This window comes from Agelaius phoeniceus, chromosome 6, assembly GCF_051311805.1.
Source record: "Agelaius phoeniceus isolate bAgePho1 chromosome 6, bAgePho1.hap1, whole genome shotgun sequence".
Classification (NCBI taxonomy): Eukaryota; Metazoa; Chordata; class Aves; order Passeriformes; family Icteridae; genus Agelaius; species Agelaius phoeniceus.
In genome coordinates, this window is record NC_135270.1 from 19,713,063 (window position 1) to 19,732,989 (window position 19,927).

Below are 19,927 nucleotides of genomic sequence, written 5' to 3' on the forward strand. Positions count from 1 at the left end.
GCCCCATGTCACAGTGCAGTTTCTGCCTCTTTCCTGGTGGTAATGTGTTTATAGGAGCAGGTGGCACGCTTAACAGGGAGAGGGGGAAAGGCAACAAAAGACTATTGTAGAATGCGTTTTTCTTTGAAAACTAGTGTTTTGTGACTTAATAAAATGTTTGTTTTGGTGGGAGGAGAAAGGCAAGAACGAACCTCCATTCGGGAAGAAAACAACCACTCTTTTTCCTGGAGACAGAAAAAGGGGCGGGCGTCCCCGCTGTTAACTTCCAAATCCACCAGCGAAAGGTTGCTTTTTGCACACGCAGCGAGCCATCTTCTCCAGCCTTCCCGGCTGGCTCTGGAGTGATTGCTGCCGCAGGAAGGAGTTAACAAGATAAAGCAGCAAGCCCCGGAGCCGCACCTCCTCCCGGCGCGGCCAGGTGTTCCCACGCGTGGGACGCGCCGCGGCGGGACGGTGCGCCCCCGCCCGCTCCCGGGATGCGGTGCGAGCCGGGATCCTCCATCCCAGCCCCCTCCCTGCCGCCGGCCTGAGGAGGAGGAGGAGGAGGAGGAGGAGGGTCGGCTCCAGCGCCTCCCCCCTTCCCCGCCTCCCTCCTCGCCGAGCGCAGCGCCCCGAGCATGGAGCCTGCCTGAGACGCTCCGTGCGCTCCGGCAGCTGCTGCGGCGGCACAACATGGAGGCGGCGGCGGCCGCGCCGCTCCCGCTGCTGCTGCTGCGGCTCCTCGCCGCCTCGGTGCTGCGCTGCGAGCCGGGCTCGGCCGGGGGTAAGCTCCTCGGGGCGTCGCGGGGCCCGGGCGGGCGGGGAGGCGAGCGCCGCTGTCCCTTTTGTTGTCGGACTTGGGCAAACTTTCCCCCGCGCTCCGCCGGGAGTGCGGCGGGGAGGGGCGGGAGCGGGGCCAGGCTCCCGCGGAGGCGCAGGACGCGCACATGGACGAGACGGGCCGGGAGGAGGACGGGAGGCTGCCTGCGCCGGCTCCCCCCCAAAACTCTTGCTCCTCGCCTCGCTTTCCTGCAGAAAGGGTGCGCAGGAAAAGGAGGCCTCTCCTCTCTGTTCCCTCGGGACATATCCCGCTTGGGGGCGAGGCGGTTTTCCCTCAGGGGTGGCTCAGGTAAACGCGCACAGTTGCAAAAAGAGAGACAAAAGTCGCCCACCCCCCTCGCCCCCCCCACTCCCGTCCTTCCGCGGTCCCGGGCAGGGATTTCTGTGGAGTTTGGAGGGGTCGGTGTCGGGTGTCGCTCAAACTCTTGGCCGGGCCGGGAAGGGGGTGGGGGGAAGGCGAGTTTGCTGTGCGTGCCCTGTGTTTCCCCCCTCGCCCCGGCTCCTCCCGGTGTGAGGCTGCGGGCGGGCGAGGGTCCGGCCCGGCCCGGCCCGGCCCCGCGGGCGATGCCGGAGCTGCTGTCCGGATGCCCCGTCCCGGGCACGGAGCCTGCCCTCCGCTTTCCCGTGGCCGTCCCGTTTCTAAGTGAGTGTGCCGATCCTTCTAAATCACAAATAGACAGAGGGGGTGCAGTGTCTGCAGCATCCGTGGGGAGCGGGACGGTGTCCGTTCCTCCTGCGTGCGGCTTCGCTCCCGACTTTGTCTCGCCCGAGACGGGGAGTTCGGGCTGCCTATGCAAGACTTCTGAGTTTTTGCTGCTGCATGTGGTCTGCCTGGATACATCACCCCGGTGCTTGAGCAAGCCGAAGCTTGGTTGTTGCGATTTCCTGGTAGTTTAGAAAACTCGGCAGTGTGGCCAAGGCTGTCAGAACATCACCTCAGGGCCTCTTTTTATTAGGCCACCCACCTTTTCAAACCTCCTGTAATTATTAGAACTGTCATTTAGAGCAAGAGAGCAGACCATATTCTGCTGGCATTATCATTCTGTATTTTTAATTGGAGCTCTGTGTGGGTGTGTATTATGTATTGCTTATTCTGTCTGGATTATATCAAAAAGATACCCTTCATATTGCAGCGTCCACCTTCTCCATACACGCTGCCACAGTCTTTTGAAAATGTTTCTGAAAACCTGAAATGTGATTTGTTCCTTTCTGAACACTTACGTTTGTGTATAGATGTTCACTTTCCTGTTTGACTGATTGAAGCTAATGTAGCTTTTGGGGGGTGGAGGGTGGAAACTGACTTCTAGGGTTCTTACATGAAGGCTCCTTAAAGGATTTCCTTACATTTACTTAACAGGCTCTAATAGAAAAATCTCTTTTTAAAAAAGAGATAACTTTGCATTTGGAATTCTTAAGAAAGTAAGAGTTCATGACAAAACTAAGGAATAAGTTCTAACTTGGAGTTTGGTTTTCTTTCACCTCGTTTGAGAGACTGATTAATTTAATATAGAGTATGTTTGATATGAGCAGTCATCTTCCTTAACATGCATGGAAGAACTGGGCTACAAATGCACAGTTTTTAATAATTAGTCAAGGAGTCTTAGTTACAGATCTTAATGACATTGCCTTTGTTCTGCCTACTTATTAGGAAGGTTTTGTTGTGTTGATCCGGACAGTACTTTTAAGGACAGTTCATCTGTCCTTTTAGAAGGAGCATGGATGTACTATGAGAGGCTCTCCATGGATTTAATTCCCTCTCTGAGAATCCCTACTCTGTAAGGAGATGCCTGACTTTTAGCTATTAAAAGTATTTTGATGTGCTTATCTTACAAATATGTAAATGCATCTCTGCATGATTGGGGATCTGCTGGGAGCTTCTGCAGCGCCACAGCTTCACTGAAGTTTGGCATGTTGTAATAGATCTTGAATACTTTGGCTGTGAAATAATTTTGTTCTAGAGGTCTGAGTTCTTGCTCTGTATGTGGTGGTGTCAGGAGTGGTTTTATTTATGTGGCTTGAAATAATGATAAACCTGTTTCAGATATGGCTTGTACTTGACTCATTTCACTGTGAAAAGACAAAATGATCGTTGCATTTGGTCCTTCCTTGAAGGGAAGAATTTCTTGCTCATGCAAAGTATTTAATGATTTTTCATTTTTGTGAAAATACCGTAAGTTATGGATTTTTACTATTGCACAGTGGGTATTTCATGTGGGGGTCTTAAAATGTCCAAGTAAGTTCAGCTAATTCTTGCTTAAGAGCTATCTCAAGCCAAAATTATTTTTACTTAAACTCAAAAATGCTTGCTTAAGTGTGTCTTGTCATGCACATGAATTTCCCCAAATAGTGAGATTGTATCTTAGTTTTCTTTAATGTAACAACTATTTGCCTGATACCGACAAACACAGGATACAGAAAGGTGAGGAGAGAAGTGTGACACAGGGAAGTGTGATGGTTACAAATACTTGAAACTAGGGATGCAGGACAAAATAAAAAATGCATTTGAGCACAACCAACCCTAAAATGGCTTTAATCCATACTGTTTACATGACATAACCTATAGCTAGTGAAACCTGTTGCTGTGGTTAAATGTAGAAGGTAGCAGGAAAAATCACTTACTAATTTTATGACAGGGAAATGTGCTGTGTAGGAGTCCTCAAGTGCATTTCAGTGCCATTTCAGTCAGTCTGTCATTGATTTAGGGGGCTAGTTACTATTTTCCTAATAACTATTGCTAGCGTGATGTGAGGGTCTGTCACAAATTATGGTCATAAATCCTCTTGAAATAGTGAGGAAATAATGAAAGTTCAGGCTGACTGTGAAGTTCAGGTTCATGCTTTCAAAGCACTGAGTCTTCTTTCTCCAGGGAAAGTTAAATAGGTTTAACTGTCTTTAGGTATGGTATGTGAACTACTTTGTTACTGTTTCATTTTAAATTAAATTATTTAGATTTATTTTAAAGCACACAGAGATGCTTTAAAATCACTCCTACTATAGATGCCTGAAATAGGTAGATCAGCACAACACACAAAGTCAGTACTTAGAAGAGCATGAATGTATTTCATCAATACCCCAGTGTAAGTTCCACCCTTCCCTCTTGCTGCTTTAGCGTAAGAATTTTTATTTTAGTTGTTTATAATGTAGTTGTTGGTAAAACAGGCTATGGGTTTTGTTCCAGCTGTAAATTTTCTCAGTCCTGCATGTTTCTGGAATAAGGCAAGCCAAGGTAACTTTTTAGCAAACAGAGATTGTTTCTGGGAACTTGTTATCCTTTAGTGTTCGGGTAGGATTTGGCAGCGTAACAAGAAATAAAGGTTACAAAACCTCTCCTGGAATATAGACACACCTGACTTACTATATAAGACTGTCTACTGTAACTCTGCTTCTAGTTAAAAATTAACCAGCCCTGTACATTTCAAAGCATTTCTCTCTCTTTTTTGTCAAAATAGAAATAAATTGCACTTGGTGAATTTCAATTGGTGGTGCTCAGAAACAGCTATAATAACAAGGTTTAGTTTCATGTTATATCAGTATTTCTTGTGAGCTTACTGCATTGTATGAAAGCAGCCTGACATCTTGAGACTAAGGACAATAATTAGGTTTAAATTCCTTCTTAGACTGAAGAGAAATAAAGCTACCTACAATACCATCTTTCTAAGAAATCCTATTTTTTTTTCCTTATGTGTGTAACCTAAGGGCTATTAAACAGTCAAAATGTTTGGCTTTTATAAGTTCAGAAGTTCTCTTGGGAGTTGGCTGGAAAAAACCCCACAGCACTGAGAACCCTTGAAAGACATGGATGTTATTTTCTGCTCAAGACCTCTATGGACAGCTCAAATAAGTACCAACCTGAGCTTCAGGGGAGGAATGACAGTAGAACAGTTATCCCCACAAGTTTGTGTGGCACGGGCCAGCAACAATGCAGCTCTAGTGTGTGCAGTGGAAAACAGCATTTTCCTTAGATTTTGAGGCATGTGGATTGTTCTTTTGTTTTGGTATTCTTTCTGACAGGACATGTCTAACAGCACTGCAAGCTCACTTAGGACAGGAGCAAAGAATTAAGATGATGGCTAGGCATGCTGGCTAGGCAAACCCATGTGCTGTTTGGACACTGAAGTCTTTCTGAAGGAGGCAAAGATGTGCCATCTCCTCATAGCTCACATCTGGGACTTCTAAACTGGAAAAAGCAGTTCTGGTGAGTCCTGCTCCTTAAGTTAGGCTATGGAAAAGCTCATGATAGAGTCAAAGGATATTTTTAGCAATTCTTGAGATTTTGTGTGGTAAAACAGTTGTGGTGAGAACAGGAAAGAAAATGGGAACTATGTCCCACAAAGTATTGTTCAGTACAGTTGTTTGTTTGGAGCTTATGGGCCAACAATTCTTCTGGTTTCTTCTCTCTCAGAAAAATTGGAATGTGGAACTTAGCAGTGTCTCATCTTTGTGGTTTCTGTTTACTAAAGATTGAAACTATCTGTTAAGCCACCCAATTTGACTGAGAAGCTCCCAAGAGTGTAAGGAATGGGTGATGGGCTGGTAAGGATGTTGAGGGTCTATGTAATAAACAAGATTTTTAATTTTGCTCTTCTTTCCTTTATTCTTGCTTGACTCACACTTCGGCTGCCAGCACAGACAGATGTAAGGTGTCATTTTGTATTGATGTTAAATCCATGGGTAACTTTTGCAAGGATGCCAATAAATTGACACATGCTTGATTTAAATTGGTGTATTTGCTCTAGATGATAAAAGTGTTAAAGCAATTGAAACTGCTTTCAAACCAATAAATAATTTGTGGTGTGTTAGATTAACTTAATGGAAATAGCCTACTGGGAAAAGAGCTTTCTTGACTGTAAATCAGCTACAGAATTGTCTTCATTTCACAGTATGAAGGCTTTTTGCTATTGCAATAAACAGCACTGACAGCAGATGAAGTAGTAAGTTCTTGGTGGGATTGTCAGTGGTCTGAGAAGCTCAAATGTTGGCATGTGTGTTTAAAATGGGCCTGGTCAATAATAAAATAATTGTTGAATTCTGTTTGGCACTTTTACTTTTTGAAATGCTGTATGTATTTTTGGCTAATTCTGAATGATCTGCGGGGATGGCATCTGTTATTTATCATTATACATAAGGAAACTGAGCTTCCCCACTTAAAGTTCACTTACTTTAAACAGTAACAAAAGTTGTCTTTGTGGCAGGCAGAATTTTTGAACTCTGGTCTTCCTGTTGTGACTATAGATGTGAACCAGGTAATTGTTCAATAAATCAAGTGTGGTGTTCCTGAGCTGTCATGAAAGGTGATGCAACTGGAGAAATGAAGTTGTACGTGTGTTAGGGTGTAACTCTCCCCTCTATTATGGAAAGTAGAAAGATGGGAAGTGTATTTCTGATTTTTATTTGGTTACACAAAGGTCCTGATTTTCAAGTTTTTCTCATGAATTCTTGTTGAAGGGCCTGTGGTGTTCTGTGAAAGTGCAGTGTTTTTAATTTGGTAGTTCTGTCCTTACAGGGACCTGTTGGCTTGAGTTTTGTCTGAGAGGGAGAGAAATGACTGAGTTATTTATCTTGACATCTCTTTAAGTGGCTTAGAATTTGATAACATTTTGTAATGGTGATTCCAGAGGTTCTCTCTTGCCCTTTCTTTAAATGCCATGACTGTACACTTTGTTTGTATCACCATGTTGCATTAAATGTGATGCTTTATACATTTTTCAATACAGGTTTTTGGAAGTGACTTGTTGCACATTATTGCTAAGATGATAAATTAACCCTGGGGGATTCTTGATCCTCAGCCTTCAAGAATTAGACTGGAGGTAGGAGAGGGCAGTCAGTAGAGACAGAAGCCTGACCCCCCTTTCTGTGGTGTTTTCAAGAGTAAAGCAAGGCCAGAGAGTGTGAGTGAGTGTTGTCTGCTTTGTGTTTCTGCACCTCTGGGCAGATGAGGAGTAGCAGTGGATTGAATGAACCTGCCTAGTGAACTTTGGGCTTTGGGAATCAAATACTGTTACTATAATGTGATTTTGCAGATGTTCTTTTTCTTTTCTGCTGTTCAGGGCTGGTTTTAACTAAATTTAAAAAAAAAAGGAGTAGAGAATCTGGGAAGACTCAGACGATGAAAGTGTACAGTGCTGCTATAATCTATCAGTTGTTGATACATCATTTGAGAACTTCTCTGGAATTCTGTATGTATTTATGGCTTAAGCCATATACTCCAGGACTTGAATTAGGCACAGATTATGCTTACCAGCAGTAATACACTTAAATTCTGGTCAATAACTTCAGCATGCCTTCTGTGGAAATTGTGATTTCAGTTTCACGGATGCTTTTTCCAGTCCTTGTACTATTTTTCGTTAATTTTGTACAAAGACATTATTTTCTGTTCTTCCAGATTGAACTTGTGCTAGCTGGGCTTAAGAAGGGGAAAAATATTTAGAACACAAGAAATCTAATTAAATGGTGTGATTTGGTTGATTTTTTTTTCTTTGTTATTACACAACATCATGCTGTAGAGTATGGCTATCAAGAAAGTCAAGTTGCTTCCTTTTGGCCTTGCTGTAGGAGATGAAATTTTTTTTTAGTGGACTTTCTATGATCAGAAACTGATGAGAATTACCTTGTTTGTCCACAGTATGTGCTCCTGAAGCAAACAGCTGGGTTGTGCATGGGCTGGGTGAAGATTTCATAGGGATCCCACCATGACACATCTCTGGGGACTTTCTGGCTTATGCCACCTGTACCTTGATTTCTTGTAGTTGGGATTTTTTTCCTTGTTTCTCAGACTTCCTAAATAACACATCCTTTAAATCTGTTCCTTCAGGTAAGACTGAAGGGTATTTTTTGTGACATTGAGTGAGTGGTCTGCCAGCTGCCTTATTGTTCTGAGGTTTTGCTGTTCCTTGCACCCAGTGGGCTGCTTGGGGACTTTGTCATGTTGTTTTCCTTCAGCCCATCATTTCTAGGGTGTTGTGAAAGCTGTGGCATGTTCCTGTGTAACCAGACTTTGTCTGCAGAGGCTGTTGAGTGTTGAAATCTGTGTGTCAAGTTTAAGAAAGTCTTCTAAGCTGATTTCTCTAGTTTTAGTTCCAGAAGTGGAGCAGAAATGATACTCAAGGCAATGTGAAAGGTCTTATGTCTTTACTGTAATTACTATTGTTCAAGGTTTATTTTCAAATAACTAATAAGGGACAGTTTCTACAAGTTTTTTGTGCAGATACAAAAATAAGATTTTTGGGGCAAAAAGTGATTGCTTTAGAAGGACAATTGCAAAGCCATGGTATTTGGAAATGTTTCTGCTGCATATTTGTTTTCACAATACTGTTTTTAGTTCTGTGGTGGTTTGACCTTGTCTGGATGCCAGGTGTTCACCAATGCTGCTCTGTCTCTCCCCTTTTTGACTGGACAGGGGAGAGAAAGTTTAACAAAAGGCTCACGGGTGGAGGTAAAGACAGGCAGAGATCACTCACCAATTACTGTCATGGGCAAAACAAACTCAGCTTGGGGAAATTAGTTCAATTTATTGCCCATCAAATCAGAGTAGGATAATGAGAAGTAAAACAAAATCTTAAAAATACCTATCCCCCACTCCTCCTTTCCTCCCTGGCTTATTTAATTTTATTCCGGATTTTCTCCCTCCTCCCTGCCAGCAGTGCAGGGGGACAGGGGAAGGGGCTGCAGTCAGTTCACCACATGTTGTTATCTACACAATAACTTGTTTTTCCTTGTTGATTTCCCTGGGGACACTCCCACCATCACCCATGGACCTTGGCCAGCAGTGGGTCCATGCTGGAGCTGCCTGGCATTGGCTCCATGGGACATGGGGCAAACTTCCAGCAGCTTCTCACAGAAACCACCCCTGTAGCCCCTTCTATCACCAAAACATTGCCACACCAACCCAATACAGGCTCAGTCACTTAGACCAGAGTCTTGCTGATGCCAGGAAAATATATTCTGAAACAGAGCTATCTTTTTATCTGTGTTACATTTCATTATAGAGGAAGAGAAAAAGAGAGAGTTGAGAGAGTTTGCCTCTTGGATAACAAGCTGTCTCTGGTGATGACAGTGAATGACCCAAAGAAGAAAAGGAATGGGAGGTTATGAGATTTATTCTCTGTAGTATAACTAGGCAATGTCTATATAACATACTTGGTATTCTTTCTTAGCACTTGAAGCTACTACAAAAGTCAGTATGCTGTTTCTTGAACTTCTCAAAGCAGCAGAACTTAAAAACCAAACCCCTAATCCTTTGTTTTATAGAAGGTGTCACCTTGGGACACTGAATCATAAATTACCCAGTGTTAGGTGTGTATTGGTCCCTACTTACATTGTGCATATTGTTCCAAGAGCTTTGGAGGCTTTGTGTAACTAGTTATTTCAAATAAAGGGTCACTGACGTATTGTGTCCCTTTTAAGGAATTTTACTCATGGCCACCAAGTTTCCTATTTTCTCTTCCTATTTTCTTTTGCTTTTGTTTTCAGTTGTTGAAAACTTTCTGGTTTTAGAAGAAGCTCAGAGAAGAGTTGTCTGCCTTATAGGAATGAATTTCGACATTAAAAATATATATAAATGATACAAATAGTTTTACTTTTGCTTTAGATTTTTTCCCTGATTGCTTCCCCTGCTTAAAATTCAGCAACCTGAAGTATGAGGTGTTAAAGCATCTGGGTTTTTTTCCAAAGGGAAAATGTTTTAACCTCAGAAATCTGTATTGCTGACTTACCTGGATGTGTCTATCTCAAAAGATATAAAAGCAAATTAAACTGCTGAGTTATTTATGCTCCCAAGTGAGAGCTAAGAGGATGAAAATGCACATGGGTGGCATTTTCCATTTAGAAAGTCTGCCCAGCTGTGGATGATTAAAAAAAAATCTATACATTATCTGCATCTTCAAAAGCTGAATAAAAGAAATAGGTAGTCAGGGGGAATTTTGTTCTGTCTGGGTTTTAACAGTGTGTTTTTTACTGTCTGAATGTGGTAGACTATTACTTATGTTCTAAATCTCCAGTTTGCAGGTGTTCAGTGATAGAAAGGGCATACTCAGAAACAGTTACACATCTGGACTTACTTAGGCGAGCTACATAGTGAGAGTAGGGAGCGTGTGGCTAATGCAGGCACAATTATTGTGAAGCCTCAATATATTGGAATCGAATCACTTGCAGTCCTTCCCAGCCCCTAAAAATGAATTTGGATTTTCATCTCATCTGACCTATCTTCAACAGCCCTCCCATCCTGAGCCACAAAACCCTCGACTCAGTGTCAGCTGTGGCTTTGGAACCTGCACAGGAGGAGAAGGTTTTCTGTGATGCTGTTGAAAAGGTGCATTTTTCAATGGCAAAAGCACCTTTTTGTTCCTTCTGTTAGTCTCCTTATGGCTACTAACAGAAGGAACCATCCTCCAAAGAGTGAGGAAATATTCCTTGAGGCTTTTTGAATGGAGTAACTGAATTCTTAAGGGTTCTCCTAACTTAGTTTCTGTGAACATTGTAGCTAATGGTGAAATTTGGAGAAATGCACAGAGACCAGCAGAAATGTGAGTGTTGGATATACTTGCAGTGAATAAACCATGATCTGCAGGTGTTCAGTGAGAGTCACAGACAGCTCAAGTGAGCTCTGTAGCTTGTGTGTAGCTACCAGACCATTCAGTTCTCCTGGAGCAGAGACAGAGTTGCTCCTAGTTCAGAAAAATGCTGACCTAAGCAGAAGTAATCTTCTGCGAGGTCCTGGCTAGTTTATGGTGAATTGTTTACACAGGGAAGGGTGTGAGACTCTGGGGGGACAGGGTGGTGGTGCTAGGGAGGTTTTCCTCTATGTGTGAGCATGTATGCAATAAGTATCTATGTTCTCACATGCTTACACATCTGGTTAACCAGTTTCTCCTGCTTTGTTTTTTCCCCTTTCATTCTAATGGCTGTGTTATTGAATAACCTCCTGTTTCTGAAAAAAAATCTCCATAAGTCAGAAAACCACAACCATACTTTTTGTGTAAACTTGAATGCCTGATATTAGCTGTTGATACAGAATTTTACAGAGGAGAGTTTCACAGTTGGCAAGTATGGGACTGGAATTCAGTTTTGGTGGTGTTACCAAAGCATGCCTTGAAGTCTCTGAACTCTCAGCATTTTGAGAACAGGTGACAGTGATACAGAAATATTCTCTGAGTCCATCTTGGAGTGGTTTACACAAGAAGCACCTCAGAGCCATCTTCTCCTGTGCATTTGGTTTTTAAATAACCATCTAGGAGTGAACCTGCTTTGTTTGACTCCATTGCATTGTTCTCTTAATGGCTGTTGTTCCATTAGAACTGAATGAAGCCTCAAACTAACAGGATGATAGGTAAGGTATTCCTTAAAAGGCAGGGCAATGAGTATTTATTAATCAAAATTTTATGCCTGATCAGTGTTCTGCACCTAAATATTTGACCTTGCATAACCACTTTCCTTCCCTTTTGCAGTATTTACAATTTCTGTATGCAGTATCACTTTCCTATATTGGTAGTATTTCTTCTTAACTTGAAAGCTCTTCTAGGCAGAGACCTTGTATATTGCTTTTAAAACTTTCACCTGCTTTCTTTATGTTGTTCCCCCCTCTCCCCCAACTGTGTGAAGAACCAAGGCTGCTTAAGGCTGAAATACCTGTAGGTGGGTAATCTTTATTATCCAGTGGTCAGGAGAGCTCTTGGGAACTTGTTAGGTTACTTCCCTAAGTAGGATGATGAGGCAGTATCATTGAATGAAAGGCAGAAAACCAAACCCTAAGCAAAACAAAAAAGCAGCCCCAAACCACCCTTCTATTTCTGGCAGTTTGGAAAAGCTGCCTGCTCTCCCTTTAGCATGTGGCTCCACTAACACCGTCTGCCCATGACAGAATTGGTAAAACTGGAGAAGCTGCAGCTGAGTGTGTGTTTGAGGATTGCTGCTTTTCACTCAGTCTAGGGCACAATGGAGAGAAGATGAGCATGTGGAAATACTTTGCTTGTGACCTCCATTGATGTTATATCTCAACTTGCATGGTCCAAATTAAGGTTTTCATTGTTACCTGCAAAAGATGTAAGTGATCTAGGATTCATTTTACTTGGGTGTTAATCACCTTGACACATCTGGTCCTTTACCATCCTGTGACAGTAATTAGTTCATGGAAAAGAACTCTGGTTGCTGATTCCCAGGTTGTGGAACTCCTGGCATGTGGAGATGGAGCACATCTGGTGCTGGTCCTCAGAGGCAGAACACAGCCAGCCCAGAGCTTATTGCATGTGGGGAATGATGCAAGTGACTTGTTTTCTCTGAACAATGGCTATGGGATCTTTGTGAGTGTTGGCCTCTTGCCTGTTGGGTGTTTTGGTTTTGTTGCTTTTTTTTTTTCCTCAGGAAGTCTGTGTGCAATGAGGGAGGATGTGGAGTGCTGTAAGGTCTTGATACAGCTGACTTGGTCCTCCAAGCAGTCTTTGCTTCTTGACAATGGTGCTCTTATATATGCAAAATGCCTGCTTCTACCACTGTAGAAAACACTTGGTAGAGACAGGTACAGGGGTCCTGTCTTTTGTGCTCTCTGACTCCTGGGATTCTGTGCAGTCAGTGTTGCAGGGCCATAGCAGAACGTTTTCTTTCTAAAGGAGATGTACTCAAGTGTTCAACTTTGAGGAACTTACTTGGGGCCTGTTAGAATCTCCTTCCTTGTACAGATTATAAGGCTTTTGTAGGGTAACACTTTGTTTGAGGTAGAATATGACTTCAAAATCTAACAGCTATTCCACAATTACTTCCCCTGGGGTGCTTGTATTTTGGAATGGTTTCCCCTCCAAGATTAGTTCTGGAATACTTTATTATGGTCTTATATTCGTCTTGGTCTTGGAACTCATTTCACACTGTGTGGATTGAGAGTGTGTTACAGGCTCGTGTTACTGAATCTCAGCATCTGCTGGTCACATCTTGATGGGAACTGTTTCATTATCATGGTTGTTTATAACATGTCACATTTCCATTCACGTGTTGATAGCCTCTTAGGACCCTTTTGTCCACAAATGGTGGTTTGTGATGGGGGAAGCCTTCCAAGAATCTGTGGGAGCACTGGGTCACATGGCAGGAGTGTCCTTCAGACACATTTGGCCCTTGATTGGCAATGAGGCAGAGGTGGGTGGGAGGACTTGTTTGAATGGACAAGAGGAAAAATGTTCATTTGCTTGGGAAGCCATGGTGTAGGACAGGTACACTCAACTTGCGTGTACTAGTATGGGGTAGGAATTTGTTTGGTTACTTGTAAATTCTGCTGTTCTGTTTTTTAATTACTGTTAAATTCTCCAGGTGTTTAAATCCCTGACCATTAGTTGTGAGGAAGCTGCTTTACATATTCTTTCCTGCTTATTTTGAATCTGTAGCAGCAGGTTTGTTTAGTTTTTTGTTGTGTGGGTTGGTGGTTTTTGGGGTTTATTTTTGGGTTGGGTGTGGTTTTTTTTTGTTTTTGTTTTGTTTTTGTTTTTACTCATTTAAATTTTATGAATAAAACCTGTTGGAAACTAAAATGACTTCAGGTGTCTCTCTTCTGATGCACAAGTGCCATTGCTGTTGCAAACCACTGTGTTGGCAGGAAGTGATGAGTGGGTCAGTAAAGATTCACAGCATTGAGGGACGATGTTCCATTGCTAATGAAAAGCTTTTGATTGTTTTCTCAAGTCTTGGGCATCAACTGGAGATTGTGAGGAGGTTGCAGGGATAAAAATATAACTTGTCAGCTGCTGTGCTCTGAATTACAGCTGCATGCAGTGCTTTCTCCTGTGCAACTTGTCTTCTGCTATATTGTGAGGCAGAAGCAGTACACCAAATTCTACAAAAACCTCTGATTTTCTCCAGGAACTAATACTGATTTTTTTTTTTTTTCTTCTTAATTCGAAGTGTTTTATATGCAAGAATAGAGCAGTCAAGCACAGTGGGAAACGTTTAAATGTTACATGCACACACTTAAAACTGCAAAAAGAAATTTTAGCACCAGTTTGTTATTCTAAAGTCTGAATTAATGTTGGCTGTTTATAAAAGGGAATGGACTTCACAGGGTTATTTTCGTATTTAATCTTCAGCAGGACACTGGGAACAGATTACTGTGAGTATTTGAGTAACTTGTGTTTGTTCAGTGTGCTTGGCAACATTTCTTTTAATGAAAGTTTAGCTTTTAAGCTATTCAAATTCAATTCCAAAAGTTTGGCCTTCACCAGGAAGGTAAGATGACTGGGAAGAAAAATCAGTGTGGGGTTTTTTTGCTTGGTTGGTTTTTTTTGTTTGGGTTTTTTGGGGGGGATTTTTTTTGCAGTTATCGATGTGTACAATGTCAGTTGTAAGATCTCTCTTGTGTATGTGGCCAGAAGTGTCTGTGTTTTATTATCTTTATTCAGAAAGACTTTGAAACATGGAATGTTAATTTATTCAAAGCCTTGTCATAAACATTGCTTAATCCTGAGAGGAGAATTTTTGCTGGGATGATCCCAAAACACTGACAAATAGATGAGTGTACAGCAGATAGGCAGGCAGAGAATGCTTTCTCCCACGTTTGGCTGAGCATGTGCCGAGTGGATGGTCAGACTCTGCTGGATCCTACAGATCTCCCAACTTCATCTCCACCTGTTGCACTGGCCAAGCAGTAATGGTTTCAAAATTCTTCCCAGTGTCTGAAATGGCACAAAACTTCCTAGTTTTGACAGCTGCAAGTTCATGTAAAAAAAAAAAAAAAAAAAATAAATTCCTATTGGCTACTTCAAAGCACATCTCTCTATATCTTTGTCAGATTGGCACTACCAGAAAAGGCCTGAATTTGATTTATTTGCAGTTTATTCTTTAGGTTTTACTTAATTGTTTTACTCTTTCCCAGAGGCTTATTTGACACAGAACTCAACAACTGATTCCCTTACTGCTTCTAAATCCTGGAGAATGGTTGTGTGGGGTTTTTTCCCCCTCTAATACAATATATGGCACAGATCATGCAAGTGAAGTTGCAACAATGGAATGCCGTTCAGTGAAGTTACCAATTTTATATATTTTAGAGCCTACTGGGAACTTTTGGTAACTGATGATGTTACACAAAGCCAGAATAAGCTTTTTGGCAACACTGGTGTAGATTAGGACAAGGCTGTGTTTCAAATGGAGTGTTTTGCCCAGTGGTTTCAGTTGAAGCAGCATTCTGCTTCAGTTCTGTGCTCCTTCTAGTGACAGCACAAAAATGTGTGGCCATGTAGTAAACGAGGCCTGAAAGTAACCTGCTTGGTTATCTCCTGTTTTGTGGGATACCTTATTCTTACTCATTGTTTTAATTATCATTTTACTGTTTTAACTTCCTTCTGTTCTTCCGACACCAGTCTCCCCCCTCCGTCAAACACATTATTAATAAATCCCTGCATCAGAGAGGAGAAAGAGGGAGACTGACCAATGACATAGGCTAAAATGGGACTTAAATTTTCTCTAGTCTAATAAAACTGTGATACTGAAAGATCAAGGATTTGATGGGTCTAACATATCCAACTTTAAAGGAAGGATGATGCCACATGTTTCTATGCAATTCATATGTTGCACAGCCTGTGACGTTGGGGGTGTTGGGGGTTCTTTTCTAAATAAAAAAAAAAATCTAAGCTCTGTGTGTTATTTTTGCAAGTCTTTAATTGTTTGTGCTGCACCTCATTAGTGACAAGAATAGCATATTGGAAAATCTTCTGAGCAATAAAGAAACGGAGCATGTGTTCGCATTTATAGTGTGATGTGATGTGAAGGAGGGTTAATTGTATGGATTAACTGTTCTCTGGAGTAGATAGATGTTTTCTCCTTTGATGTTGTGGTGTCCTTGGACAATTAATGCATGAGCTGAAATTTTTGGTTTGAAAATTTCGGCTCAAGTAGCCTTTAGAAATGTTTGGTGTCATTTGATGTCAAGTCTTATTATCGCATTAGCATATATATATGTGTGTGTGTGTGTGTGTATGTGTGTGTATATCTATATAAAAATGTCCTCTGCACTGTGAGGTTTTATAAAGGAAACAACTTAATGCTATAATCAGTGGAAAACATTCTTGAGGGGTTTTAGATGCCCTAACTTCCTCCAAGTAAAACTTAAGAAAGCTGATGTTTCTCACATGTTGATAATAACATTGGGGAAATAATGCATCATCTCATTACAGAGCTTCTTGATGCACAACAGTGAATTGGTGATAATGACTTGTAGTTACTGGCCCCTGGGTGGCTTTTATAAAGTAAGTTGGTGGTTTTGAATCTCCTTGCTGCAGAGATGATAACATGTATTGCCCAGTACTGCTCTACATTGCAAGTACTGATCACAGCAAAGGAGACACAAACTTCTGAATTGTCCTCAAAAGTGAGTTACTTCCTTCACCCACGTGAAGTCTGTTGATATCAAGTGTGACCCATGATAATTAATAGAAGACTGACATAAGTAGAGAGTTCTGGATTTTAGCTCCCCTTTTTAAAGGAGAAAAAGTTTTAATTTTCATTTGCATCTTAGTTCATCTCTGTACCTGATAAGCTTGATAAAAGACTTTCCTATTTCCACTTGGTGCTACTATTGTTGTAATATTACAGTATTTTCTGTAAGGACAAGGTGATGGCTGCCTTAACTCTGAGCAATCATTTAGTTACAGGAGCTGCCTAAGTTTAGTATAGAACCAAAGGGCTTTTGTCAACTGTGCTTCGAGTTAGTGTTTGTTTGGTGTGGCTTGGGGTGGTGTTGTTGTTGGTAGGTGCTTTTTTTGAGGAGAAAGCAGTTTTTCATAACAAGTGAATGCTTTTGTGGTCTAGTTTACATCTAGTTTTTAGAGAAGGTAAGTTTTTCCTCTAGTTTAACAATACTCTGGCTGTTCAGCCTTCTCTTTCAGACAGTTCATCAAAGGTTAATTGAATATGTTGTCTGCATTCACCTTTCTTGCATTTTACAAATGAAATTTAAGGTGTCTTCTGTTTGCTTTTGAAACTATTCACATAAGTCTTACATTTGGGGCATAATATATTTTCAAACAAATGTTCCATCTTCATCAGTATGTAGGAAAAAAAGCCCTTCCCTTTGCATGTAAATCTGTGGGTTAAATTTGGTTATAAGCCCCTATTGTATTATAAGAGGGCAGATGTTTGTTTTGTATTTAGTCATTGTCATTCATACCTGGAGGGAGTTACTTAAATGCAAATGCTCATTTCTTGCATACATTTCATGTTTGTTAACAAACAGTCTGCTGTGCAGTCTTGGTTATAAAAAGTTAAAATGCAGTTGGTACTTGACAGTGTGCTGGTGCCTGACATTTCTGGATTGGAAACATGATTTTAGGCTGTGGGTCACAGATAGCTTTTTGTATTAATAGTTATATTTTGTGATGTTTTTAATAAGTAAAAGGATATGCACTTGTCTAATAGGGAGGATGGGATCCAAGACATTTTAACTCCAAAACAGTCTGCAACAGCTGGGCATAGAAGAGATGCAAAACTGGTTGTAATAAGCTTACTGTGCTAAAAGGCTTTCATCAGACAGAGGACAAATGGCACTGCTCCTTAGTCCAGCTGTGAGTGTGTTCAGTGCTGGGCAGAGCATTGCAGTGGTGAGTGTGTTACTTGTGCTCTGCCTCCCAGTCTGCTGTCTGAAGGACTGCAGTATTTGCTAGTTTTTCTCAACTGTTGTGTGTGGTTGAAATAGTTGTTTGGAATACCATTCTCTGAAATGCCCTGGATGTTTTCAAGAGAGAAACGTTCCTGCTGTGAAAGTCCTGGGTCATGTCTTCACTGCTGAAACAGGTGTTGTTACTACACTGATACTGCAATCTTGATGGGAAATTCCTGATAGAGTCAGTGCAATTCTGTGCAGCTTATGAAATCTTGGGTGAGGAGTGAGATAATGCTGCTGACTTTCTACTTGATGTAAAATTTCCAGTTCTCCTCAGGCACCTTTACATTAAAATAGCTATCTCAATGGAAAATTTGCATCTTCCTCTTTAGCAATGAAGGCACAGCCAAGCAGTGCAAATGAAGGGTGGAGAAAGGCAATATGGTGCATGAAACAGAATGGTCAGATCACTCATGGCCATACATTGCTGGAGTTAGTTTTGTTATAGAATAAACAAATGCATTTTGTTCTGCCCTCCATGATACTGCTTCCTTGTGTAATGCTAACAGGCTTCTGCCCTTCCTTCTGCAGAAATCCTGTTGCTGTTTATCAGAAATCCTGTTTCTTATTTGCAGTACACCTTGTCTAGCTGCAAAGGAATTGGAGATTTGGGGTGGCTGAAATAATTCCTAAACCATTCATCGTAGTAAAATCTATGCCTTTTTTACAAAAAGGATTGCAAGGTAGCTTGAGGTATGAGAAAATATAAGTTACTCTGCCTGGAAGAAAACCATGGGCTATAGTTCTACTGTGGTCCTGATCACACTGGGCTCTTGCCTTGGATCTGCTGTGGACTGCATGACCCTTAATCCTGGTCCTCTCTGGGTTTCTTTTCATTCTTTGCCTTGTGTTTCTAGACAGCAGGTTTGTCAGCTGTGACAGTCCTTCCCAGTGTGTCCACATGGAGTCCTTCAGGGTGCAAATAACAATTCTGGCTTGTAGGTGTCTCCCTAGTATGAATGACCACAGTTCATGTTGTGTAAAATTTGTTACTGCCTTTTTTCCCCAACCTTGTTTCTCTGCAGGGACAAATTTTACTTTCTTCTGATCCCCCCTTTCCCCCCTTTATAATGAATTTCAGGTTTTATTAGACATTCATTTCCTTTCTTGTTTGGGGAAGGCAGATATGTGTTGGGTTAAAACAATAATTGGGCTGGGCTGTTTATACAGGTGGGGAAATCATGTAGAAGGAAAAGGAAGAATTAAGTCTTGAAATGACCTGGAAAACAGTGATTTTTTTTTCCTTTTTATTTCTTAGCTCTTTTGCAGTTAACCTGCTGTCAAAGCTGAGGTGCACCACCATGCTTTTCTAGTACCTCTCCTACTTTGTGTTTCTGTAATATGAGACCATTCAACAACATTGTGGCAGCTTCCCTTGCCTATGCAGTGCAGACAGTTAATTTCTTATGCCACTAAGATGTTATTGAGACTCGCATGAAAATTTCAAGAGACAAATAAGGCTAACTTCAAAAATAGGTTATAATTTGTTGTAGCTCTACATGGAAATATTTAAAAATCTTTAGCTTGGGAGGTTGTTCATGGCTAGGTTTATGCCTAAAGCATAGCAGACGTGTGCATACCAATGTATTCTTTTTTTATAAGCACAAAACCTCTTCTAAAGCTCCTTCCCCTGAGCACTGTATGGACAAGACACAGCAGCACAAGAGAAGGTGCTCTGCAGGTCTGTCTGCTAGATTCTGTCTGCAGCTGAGCTGGGCAAAGAAGTTGCCTTATTGCTTTTTATAAAAATCTATATGCCTTTTGAAACCGAGATCCTTTTGACCGGATCAGCTCAAGGAAAGCAACTGTGTGTGCAGTCAAATGGGCAGATTTCAGGGCACCAAAACATCTGTGGTGAGGTGGGAGCCTGGGGATGGGGAGTAACATGCCACTGGAGAGGGGCAGGAATGGATGGCCAATTCCATCAGACAGCAGAACAAAACCCTTCTGACCCAGCCCAATGCAAAGGGTGTATTTAAATCAAGATCCCTCCTAACACAGTGTAGCTGCAGTTTGATTTGCACAGTTTCTGCATTTTTGCAGTTTTACAGCTTTCTCTTTGTGCACCATGCCAGCACTTCTTTAATATTGTTTTTAGTCTCTTTTTTGGCTTCTTCATCCTTGATTATACACCACAGTATCAATAGGTGCATGTCACACAATTCTGCAGACATCAAGGAGAGTGACCAGTTAATAACCTTAAGATGATACAGAGCAGTACTTAGATGTAAAAACAACAAAACAAAAATGTTAAACAGCTCTTGTGTAACTTACCTTTTAAAGCCCCAAATTTCCATTGCCTCTCAGGTTTTCTTAACTTTTAAATAATTATCTAGACTCAAAACCTTTTCCAAAATCCAAATGAAGCATCCTGGAGCTGAACTCTAAAACGTGTTTCCTGTCTTGCTCATACAAACGACGAGTCTATAAATTTAGGTACAGAACTAATGCAATCTGTTTTCTTTTGAATATTATCAACACTTC

At 41.5% G+C, this 19,927-nt stretch overlaps 1 protein-coding gene across 1 annotated transcript in view; it reads left to right on the top strand.

Annotated features, from left to right (window-relative positions):
- The first annotated feature begins 606 nt into the window (after window positions 1–606).
- The window catches only part of LRP5 (LDL receptor related protein 5), a 124,143-nt gene continuing 104,822 nt past the window's right edge, over window positions 607–19,927 (top strand). The window contains exon 1 of the mRNA XM_054634771.2: window positions 607–763. Coding sequence (XP_054490746.1) covers window positions 673–763 — 91 coding nt within the window. The 5' untranslated portion in view covers window positions 607–672. The remainder of the gene's footprint in view (window positions 764–19,927) is intronic.